The 11384-nt window shown below is 32.0% G+C and overlaps 2 protein-coding genes across 2 annotated transcripts; both read right to left on the bottom strand.

Moving 5' to 3' along the window:
- Positions 1–823: 823 nt before the first annotated feature.
- Positions 824–9240, bottom strand: LOC120348765 (zinc finger protein 425-like). Its single transcript, XM_039429531.1, has 5 exons — positions 9195–9240; positions 7529–7663; positions 4027–4164; positions 1743–1940; positions 824–1056 (listed from the first exon to the last, which is right to left on the bottom strand). The coding sequence occupies exons 1-5, from the start codon at positions 9238–9240 to the stop codon at positions 824–826; spliced, it is 750 nt and encodes a 249-aa protein (XP_039285465.1).
- On the bottom strand, positions 8459–10773 carry LOC120351414 (longitudinals lacking protein, isoforms A/B/D/L-like). The gene has a single exon (XM_039428690.1). The coding sequence runs from the start codon at positions 10068–10070 to the stop codon at positions 9831–9833; it is 240 nt and encodes a 79-aa protein (XP_039284624.1). The 5' UTR covers positions 10071–10773; the 3' UTR covers positions 8459–9830.
- Between the last annotated feature and the right edge of the window lie 611 nt (positions 10774–11384).

Raw genomic sequence — 11384 nt, forward strand, 5'->3', positions numbered from 1 at the left:
AAAGAAAATTATTGATATTATTAAAAAAATGTATACGAGTAAAACAAAAAGAAAACATAAACACTCTAATACTAAGAGTTTTTGTATAAAATATTCGATTTATTTGAAATAAACTTCACTACACTTATAGGAAATTTACCATTCAAGATTTGGATGCAGTTTTTCAACCAAATAATAATAATTATCGACAAGGCAATACCGCACTGGGATGATGCCATTGATGTGATACTGGATAAATAAAATTATTTTAAAAAATCAATTTTGGTCAACATTTTCTATAAATTTTGGCAATAATGCTTTCAACAATTAGGTTGATACCATAATAGAATAATTGAATTCAAATAAGAATAAAGGTTTTTCTATGGTGATTTTCAAGCAGTACCTAGGTAAATGGAATGACTGGAATCGAGGAGAGTATAGCCATCCTTGGTTGTATATAGCCTAATATATACCATCCTTGGACTGAAATAGGCTTGGATGGAAAATATATTTTTCAAAATTAACTTAAATCGTCACCACATTTTTATATGTTGCTTTTCAAACGCTTTTTCCAAATATACGACAATGAAACACCTGAATTAGGCATAAGCTTGGATGAAAAAATACAATTCCAAATTACTTTGAGACTCAATTTTCCCATCAAGATTTTTTCAATCGATAGTGGATATAATAATCTAGTTGGAAGTTCAATCTAATCTTAAGTTTGATTGAATAATGATTAAGCCTGTAGGAACGGAGTACCTCAAGTATACTTGAAAGCAAAAAGATTGAGAATCTAACAAGAGTCCCAATTTTTCTCATGATTCTACAATGTCTACTCGGATCAAAATGAAATGCTCGAACTATGCTTGGAGACCGTGTGACTCTTCAAATCGGATATTCGCTTTGTCCGGTAGTCGCACAGTTTGCACTTGAATTTCGGTTCGAGACCGCAGAAGTTTTTCACGTGATAGTCGCGAGAGTATCTGTGCTTGTAGGTGGTGCCACATCTGGGACAGGGGTAGCGTTGCTCATGGTCCTCTGCTATTGAAATCAACTCGTTTAGGGTATTTGTATCTGGAAAATGATGCAATTAGAAGGTTAGTATCCAAAGTTACCATCGTTGAAACATTATAATTTGTAATTGATATAATGCGAATCTGTTATTAAAGTATATATGATATTCATTTTTACAAGTCTATAGTAATTAAGTAGCCAGTGGATTCTTCTATAAATCTATAGATTGAACAGTTAATTCAAGTTTCATTTCTCTCTCATTTCATTTCAGCTATTCATCTCTCCATTCCTAATCCTAACTCCTCTTAAATTAATCCTAACTTCGCCCTTAATAAAGGCGATCAATCAATAAATCATTGGCCCATTCAAAAATCATCATAAATAAATATATATTTTTTACTGTATTATCAGTATTCATCCCCTCATCATCGAAATAATTATAGGCCTATAATAATGATTAATTATAATGATAGAAAGTGGAACATGCATATATTTCACCGTCTCAACTATATACTGAAGTCTTATTGGTGATAAGGGAAAAGTAGTGGGTATGTTTCTGTTTGAAAAATAAAACCAACCACCCCATCAGCATCATTTATAGTCATTTTAATTTCATTCCAAAACTCCAAAGCTCAAAACTAATATTGCATTTTTACAAGTAGGCTATATTTGGAATTCTACGCAACAACAATAATTTAAATATTTACTTTCACAAAAAAACTAAATAAGATTGAGATTTGATCCACCATGCTTGAAAACGACATGGTTCTTGAGATCAGACGACCACTTGGATTTATAATTGCACAACTTGCAGCAATACTTGGGCTCTTTGCCACAATAATTTTTCACGTGATAATCGCGCGAGTATTTGTGTTTGTAAGTAGTGCCGCATTTTGGACATGGAAAACGTCCGTCTTGAGTTACAACGTCTCCTCGAGTGAAACCTACAAACAGAACAGTTTTTTGTAAATACAATTACAGATCATTTACCTAAATAAGATTGGGATAGAACAACAATATTTTGTTGAATTTATGCTATGTGGAAATTGTAAAAAAGATTGATGGATTTCAAGAAAAGTATTCGATAAGAAATCTGAAAGAACTCGTAGCAAGGAGCAAGGACTAGAATCTGTTAGTCTTAGTTGTAAAAGAAATTGGGAAATATAGCTTATATATTAATCAATGCACACACCAATAAAAATATTTTCAACTGATTAAATTTGAAAGAAACATCTAGAAATATCTAGAATCCATCAAAAGTCCATTACTGTGTAGTTATAAATTATTATAATCTATCAAAATAATATTCTATGATAGATCCTGGAAAGTCCCTATCACACTTCATTATTTTTATTACTGGGGAATACATTTTCTAACTAAGGAGTCAAGATCAAACGGGATATCATATTTATAAACTCTAGCTTGAAAGAATAAAGTCCAGAAACTTGAAGATCGATATTATTGTTATTTTGGAAAGAACTATTTTGAAGGATTCTCCAGCACAGGAACAGCCCACATCTCATTCTATAAACTAACCTAAGACCCATCGAGAAATCCAAAAGCTTTAAAATCTAGCAGATTCAAATAAAATGGATGGAAATGAGTATTATTGATGGCTGAGAAAATTATTCAACTCAGAAACTCATTGAAAAAATACTTAGAATTCTTGGAAGATGTGATTTACAAGAATTAGTATATCCTACAATTCAGAAGATAAATCAGTAATTGGTATCTATATTGAAAATGAGTGTTTCTACTGTGAGAACTCCACAAGGAATAATTCAACTGAACAATATAAAATAGGAATAAAAAAATCTAAACTTTTTCAACAGCCAAATAATTATGTCCCATCAATTTTAACTTTCCCGTATATAAGAGTAATTTCTACAATGAGAAAAATTACAATTTATAGCAAGGTACCTAGAATACAATATTTCAAGTACATTGATTTATAGCACATGCTCAAACTTCAAGGAATATACCCCATATAGGGCACATGATACTGTGAAGAAACTGTCAATAAATAAGACTGTGTATCGTGATTTTCAAACTAAATTTATTGTGACAGACTAAGATGTATTTGAAATAAAAACAAAAAAATAAGGAGATAAATTTTTAATGACAACTGCCAAAGTGGTACTTTGTCAGTACTAAATCATCATTGAAGACTTAATCCTATTTCGGACAATGTGTAACTTTATCTGAATTTGGAAATAGTACAAGGTTACCTTATTTTTCCTCTCCCTATCAATTCGATGATGTACTTATTGTAAGAATGAAAAAATGAGTGAATAGTATTTATGATGTCATAACATGTCATGATGAAAATTGATAACATAAACGACATTTATCAAAAACAAAATATAAGACTACAGAGTACAGCAGATGTTTGCAATAAACCTGAGTTATCATTCTCTAAACAATTTTCTTAAATTTTACTGAACAATATTAAACAACTGCAGAATATTTCCTTTCTCTTACATCCTTTTAATTTCAAAATGTATCTTCTTATAAGTAAACTACAGCAATTCTTTTTTATTTATAAAGTTTTCATTCTTTTAAATATAAATCAATACTTACTGGTAGAACAGATACATTGAGATTAATTTATTTTCCAAGTGCAGTAAAAGTTTATTTTCAAGGTCAAGGTACAAGTTTTATGAAAAATAGGAGTAGTTTCAGTAGTATATTAATTACCGTATAAAATTTCGAAATTAATGTTCTCTTAAGGTCCATATGCATCATCTTTGTTAAACGGTAATTAACTATTATAAGTGGGCATGGTCGCATTTATTGGAATGTATTTTATACCGGGTTTAAATCAATAGTTGATCTATCTCCGTTTAAAAGCGACATGATACATAGATGAAGTCATATTTTTCTCATTATCATATTTGTCTTCTCCATCTTGTTTTCTTTATTTCAAAAGGTCTCAATAATTGGTCTAATTATTTGCTAACTGTCCCAAATGCCTGAGAGCGTAGTGTGTCTTGAGGTGAGAAATGACCCAGCATTTGTAGGGACACTGACGACAATGGAACTTGGGCTCTTTGCCGCACTGGGTGTTCATGTGCTTGTTTCGGTCGTACTTGTTCTTGTACGTTCTATTGCATTTCACACACTGATATCTGATTCCATCGGATCCAGAAAATGAAATGTCTCCTTCACCTGCAATCATTTACAACTTATCATCATCATAATATTCACAATTATAATCATTCCTTGAAAATTTGAGACAATATTTTAACCATTTGAATGGAAGGATTCCTCCTAGACACCTAGAGGCTCTCAATATTATAAACCTGAGGAGAAAAGAGATGTGGGAAGAGATTGGTACTAGTACAGGTTATTTACTGATCATAATATATCTACTTGACAATTTATTTGGAGAATCATATAACCATGACCTCCCATAAGATATCCTTATATGAGTGTGTATTCATATAAAATTTGCATATTCCATATATTTTATTCTAATTTTATGATGTACAGAATGTTTCTAAAATAGACAGAAAAACTTTGTGAATAGTTTAAAATAAAATTTGGGGAATGGTGTTTATTTAAAGACAGTAAGTTGTAAATTTTATTTGATTTATTGAGAATTTCAATTATTTCGAATAAAGAGAGCCATTGTTGGATGGACCTTGCACAAAAAAGTAGACGGTAAAAATTAAAGGAGTGCAGTAGCAATAAATAAATAACTGTCCTAATAAATATAAATAATAAATAATGACATTATTATAGTAAAAGCCTGCCTTCTGAGTGTGCAAGATTGCTGCTAGCTAGGAGTAACAAATTTGAAGCAATTTATTCTACTAATTCTCCAATAATAAAGCAGGGTTAATAATAAGGAAACCCTATTACTAATGATTGAGTTTTCTCATCTAATGAAATGAACTCAGGAATAATTCCAGAAAACACAATAAATGATTGCAAATTCATTATTTAAAGGAAGGAATTTGTCACTTCACAAAATATTACATTCAACCAAAATTTATTTTTAAAATAATTAATTGAATGGTAGAATAAATTTCACTTATATCACAAAAACGAAAAATGTCATTTTTTCAACCCTAAAATAAAGAAGAATCGAGAAATTCTAATGCAAATTTAACCCGCTCTACGTCCACTAAAAGAATTAGAAGAAAAAATCGAATACTTTTATCTGGACCTCTGGGTGTGTTAGTTGTAAATTGATGCTCTTTAAAATAGCTACTGTGGAAAGACTTTCTAATCATTCTGTAGCTATAAGTAGGCTATAATACGTTCATCGGTCTATTTATTAATACATAATCAGATTTCATTTCAGCATGCTATGGAGTACAATTACATATAAGTACTACTTCTATAAATAGGGTGATTCACTCCAAAACGGTCATTATGAAGCCCATTCAACCAATGCTGACAGTCTTAATTGAATCCACGCCGACTCAAAAAAATTATTTAGGGGATGGTTGATTTTAGGGGTTATGGAATACCCCTCCGAGGAAAGGGGGCCTGGAGATCCCCCCCACAGGAAATTCTAAATATCTCCATTGCAGCAACCTGCATACTTGAAAAATTTCACACTGAAATTATCTTACATCTTCATACTACTTTTAATATTAAAGTTTGTTAGTTGATATGAAGCCATTTGTAACTTGTTCATCCCATCCATTCCTTACACTCAGGGATGTCATTTTCTCTAAATTCAAGCATATGCTAGTTGCTGGAAGTTGGAATTATCTCTTCTCATGTCCTCGGATACCTAAACCTTGGCGGCTTAAGAATTTTAACGAAGTAAAAATGGCCATAAGAATTTAAAAGAAGTAAAAATTGCCATAAGAATTTCAACAAAGTGGAAATGGCCATAAGACATGTACGTGCCTTACTCATTTTGGTAGTTATTTGGCCATTCAACTGACCCACTGCATTGGGACTGGAGAAGGAGTTTAGAGATGAAGTACCTTCGTTGCGAGTTTCTGAATTTTCATTGGCTTTAAACTTTTCAAGCGCTTTTTTCCAGTGACAAAATTCAACATGATAAATGTATCCTCCTTTTACTTACTAAAAATTAAAAATTAATAAGCTTAGCCTCAGTTAAGTATAAATAATGGATATTGATTGTGAGGACTGAGCCCCTACTTCGAAAACTATTGCGGTTAGGGGGGAGGGGCTGAAGCCACGCCAGCCATAATTAATTGGGGGCCTATGATCTCTCACTATAAAAGAGGTTGAGATTTTTCGGATTTTGAGAAGATTTTCATCTATCATTATTATTCATTTTCACAGTACTTGGATGCATATTAATTAAATGCATTTTAAAATGGGTTTTATTCCAGCTCTTATAGGAGCAGAATGAGCACTGTAACTTTGGTAACTTTCCACATCGATTATTCATATGTGTATTTCTATCTGCTTTGTGTTTATAAGTTTTGGAGCACTTGAAACAAGGGTATCGAACTTCTCCATCCAAAGAAACAGTGACGTCGTTTTTATCTGAAAAATAAAGGATAATAATCATTATCGAAGTCAAGAGAATAGAATTTTTGGATTTTATTCCTAATAAATTTTAAAAATGGAAAACATTGTTTATTTGACAGAGTTCGATCTTCAATTCCAAACCTATTGGATAACTCAATAATCAGTACCTTAAATGGATGTTGGAGAAACTATAGGTTGGAGATTTCATGAGGAAAGAGAACAAGCGTAAAACAGAAACATAATCAATCATCAACGCCATACTGGAATTAAAAGCAGACAAGAAAGACATTTTTATTGGATCATCTTCATTGGACTCAAATATTGAAGCTGCTATTGAATACCTGTATAATTGTGTACCCCTATAATTTATTGTGAAGTACCTTTATAATTTTAACAAATAGAACGTGCAAGGTGAGCATCACGAGAAAGAGGAAGAGAAGCAAGGTTTTTCATAGAAAGCATACGTCTTTATTGTAAAATTACCAAAGAAGTGTATTAAAATTAAGTAGAAAATATTTTTTCAAGAGTTACTCACTACGTTTTGAATGAATTAACTAGAATAAATGAATCACCCTGAAAAGGAAACTAAAACGTGTATACCGTACTTGTTAATTCATTCAAAATAATATTCAATTTGATATAAAATAAATTTCTGCTCATACATTATCTGGAGAAAAAAGGTAATACACATACATATTCAAAGAATACTGGGATACAACAATCGTTATAATACAATATTCATCAATCTTCAATTTAGAGTAAAGTGTTAAGTGAATTAATAATATTGATTATTGGGCTGAAGCTCCCCAATCTCTAATCATCATCATCTGTCTTCATCACCCAAGAATTAGCCTAGAATTCATGTGGACATCATTCTCAGCAAACATAGATTATGAAAATGTCAGGTACTTTACAATACCAGTATATAGAGATCCTTTGTGATTTCTATATAATTTTTCAATTTGTATAAATTCATCACTTTAAATTTGTACTTATAACTTTCGATGTTTAGTGAACACATGGAGTTTGATAGCGGGGGCATTCCAGCTCCGGTAAGCACAATAATTGCACTGGTACTGGGGTTCGTTGCCCGAGCACTGCTTTCTCAAATGTGCCGCTCTGTACGATTTCCATTTGAAGGTTTTGTGGCACTTGAAGCACGGATACCGAACTTGGTTGTCGACAATGATCGAGTCAGCTTCGCCTGCAAAGTTTATTGGTTTAGTAAGAGGTGGTAATAGTTATTTGTGTAACTAGTGCGCAAAGTGACAGTTTGCTGCACTGAAAGAAACGTTTACGCACGAGCCGTAGGCGAGGGCGGAATGGTTTCTTGAGTGCAGCAGAGGATCTTTGCGCACGTATTTCACATTGAATTTTTCCTACAGTTACTATTGAATATGAAAAGTGGTTGATTATGGGTAAAATGATGGCTGAAATCCATCAAATGTTTGTCTGTATAATTTTGTTATTAATAACAACTTTAATTTATTTCAAACTTGATAATCCATTAGAAAATTAATAATTGATAACTTATTCGAATTAAAAATTAAATTAATCCAATTAATTTGAAAATTTGTATAATTTTGAGTAAATCTTAATTTCTAAATAATTTTTCAACCAATCAATTTATGTACCGTATGAAAAAAATATTTGAAATAATGAATAATTAATAATATTATTCAAAATGTATAAATTTATGAGTTCTTATTTTTATTTATTTGAAAATCAGAAAAAATATAGATAGAAAAAATTCGCATTCAAAATACACGCCAACAATGTCAACAGCTGATTGGGATGACGGCAAGATAATACGCAAAGTAATACTTTGCGCACTAGTGCAGGAAGTGATTCTTTGCGTTCTGTAATCAGTGCAGGAATGGTCACTTTTGAAGGTAACTGTAGGAAAAGTAACTTTTTGTGGCACTCAAAGCACGGACAAAGTACATAAATAGTACAATACTTATTAACAACAACAATGGCTTCTTTTTGATGAAAGATCATTAGTTTCAAGTAAAAGGGGAAGAGGAAACTCTTCAAAGTAGACTGGAACAGAAACAAATATGGAGAGGGTTGAGAAATAAACTTTGAGGACCTTGTAGAGATTTCGAGGAATTGAGAAAGTATTTTCGTTGAAGCTTTTATTTATTCAAAGATCTTCACAAGATAAGATAATTTCTAATTTCTCCATAGTTGATACATTTTCTACTTGAAATGAGTAGACACCATTCAACTGTAAAAAATATAATAGCTCATTATTACAATATGAAAATTGTATATCAACGTACCTACAGCGGCATGATAATTTTCCAAAATGAACATGACTAAATTACGAAACAGTAAAAAATATAATAACTCATCATTACAATATAAAAATTGTGTATTAAAGTACCTAGAGCGGCATGATAATTTTCCAAAATGAACATGATTAAATTACAAAAAGCCTACATTAATATTTTTCAACACATGACACATCTTGTAAAAATAATCATTCTATTATAATACTGTCACCCATTAATCAAGAATTAATCAATATCTTTGAATAGACTGCTATTCGTTGAAGAAGTAATTCATGTTTGGAAAATTAGGGTCTTTGACATTAGTTTGTATTTGTGAACTTCATTCGTTAAAAAAACGTTATTCATGTCTGGAAAATAAATATCTTTGAGATTAGATTGATGAGTGTTTTGTGTATTTGTGAAGTTTGAGATTCGTCATATTCCAACATCTATAATTACAGGAATCGCATTGAATCATCGGTTCTTTGCCACACAGCTTGCTCATATGCGTATACCTGTCTCTCTTGTTTTTATAGGTTCTATTGCACTTGAAACAAGGATAACGCACTTGACCATCCAAGAAAATAGGACCATCCTCTTCTCCCCCTGAAATATTGAGAGGATAGCGTTATTTCTGAATGCTACTTGGAAATTTATGATCACTGAATGGTATTATTATTTAGCGTATGGCAGATACACAACACATATGAGGCTCATAAGATACACAATATATATCACCAATTTCTTTGAGATGTTGTTGAGAGTTTGGTCAGGAGAAGATATGTTTGTCTGACCGCCAACTGAATGGTATTGCATCATAATAATGAGTTATTGTTTCTATTTGCTGAAGGATTATGTACACAGTGAGTTAGTGGAACACAAATAGTACAAATAGGCTACCATATACACAATCAGGATAAACTTTAAAAAATCTTGTTTTTACACCAACAAATAAACAAGAATAAGTATGTCGTGATCATGATATTTTTAGCAATTGAGACCAATTTTATATTATCTGAAAATAAGACTACATCTATTACACCTGAGAGGAGAAGTTTAACAATATTTCAGTTTCAAGTGTGAAATGGATTTATTCTATGGGGGAATTAGTGCATGTTTAAGTGCACAGTGCTGTTTGATGTGAAAGCGGCGCTTAGCCTTGTATTGGCAATAGGGGCACTTGTAGGAAGGCTCGACTCCGCACTCATTACGCAGGTGGTTGTCGCGCGAATATTTCCACTGATACGTTTTGCCACACTTGGGGCAAGGGAAGCGCAGTTTGTCGCCCACTAGGACTGGCAGTTGCTCGGCTGACAGAGTGTCGTCTTCTTTCATTCCAAAGTCTGCAATTTAAGCTCACATTGAAACTAGAAATGTACAATGGAAGAGAGTAGCAAAGGACAGATTTAGATGGAAGATCAACCAATCAAACGATTGAGCTGAAAGAAGAAGAAAACAAGAAGATGTCAAGAGTTTCACTACAGTATTTTCCCTTAGATGCTTAGATGGAACGCATCTCTGTGTTCATGGATTTTTTTGTTTCTGATGATGCTCACATGAGCTTTCTGCTTCGGTAATGAAGAGTGGCTTAGTGAATTGATGACACGTCCATGTCATCGGTGGGAATCGAACCCACCAACAAGGCGGTGCTAGCAGACCGAATTTATTACACTCATTTTCCACTAGACCAACCCGGCCGGCTGGGTTGTTATCACAGATTATAACAAAATATGAATTGGTTTATTCCAATATCTGCAAGATAATCTTACATTGGAACAAGAATGTTGACTTAATTGCTACCTTATAATAAGAAACTGGAGGTATTTTTCGTGAAAACTTTTTTTCGTGGAGGCCTTTCTCGTGTTTGGTGAATCAAGAGATTCATGTGACTAGTGTCTGTAGCTTCTTATGTCTACCTTCTACTTCCAAAATTTCTATGAAACAGGCTCCATTTGATAAATTCAAATTTCTAAGAATATTATTATATTTTATAACGTTATTTTTTAATGAATAACGATTTGCCTCGGCTTGGCTGCAATCGGTAAAGCATGAGAGTTAAATTATATAAGTCTGGTCGTGGTTTTCTAGAAAACAATTTCGATAAAATCCCTATAGGCTCGCTCAGGAGCTCCTGCAATTCATTATTCTTGGACAATTTATAGAAATCTTTGGAATGTATTGTTTCCAAAGAATTTAATTAACAATGCAATATACTGTTGTGTAAACCAGCTTATTCTATTACTGATAAAATTGGATGGTAACTCCCTTAATAATTTAATACTGATAATTAATAAATAGATATGAGATTTGTCTTGCGAGGTATTAGGGAATAAAATAAATGGTACACCATAAAAAATTTGATACATATATTGTACGAATAAATATTAAAGTCAGATCAATATGGAAATATATAGAGCAACAAAACATACACAACAAATACAAGAATAAATACTGTATATCAAAATAAAATATCACAGACTGGTACACTATTCTTTAGCTCTTTAGCACGAAACATTACCATGTGCTTTTTTAAATTCATTGATAATATGCATTCATTTGTATGCAGCTTAGGTATCGACTTGCTGTTGCTTGTCGATTTAGGCAATCTCACTTTGTATCTTATTCCAAAAATCATAGAAAAATAAATTG

This window comes from Nilaparvata lugens, chromosome 5, assembly GCF_014356525.2.
Source record: "Nilaparvata lugens isolate BPH chromosome 5, ASM1435652v1, whole genome shotgun sequence".
NCBI classification, from domain to species: domain Eukaryota; kingdom Metazoa; phylum Arthropoda; class Insecta; order Hemiptera; family Delphacidae; genus Nilaparvata; species Nilaparvata lugens.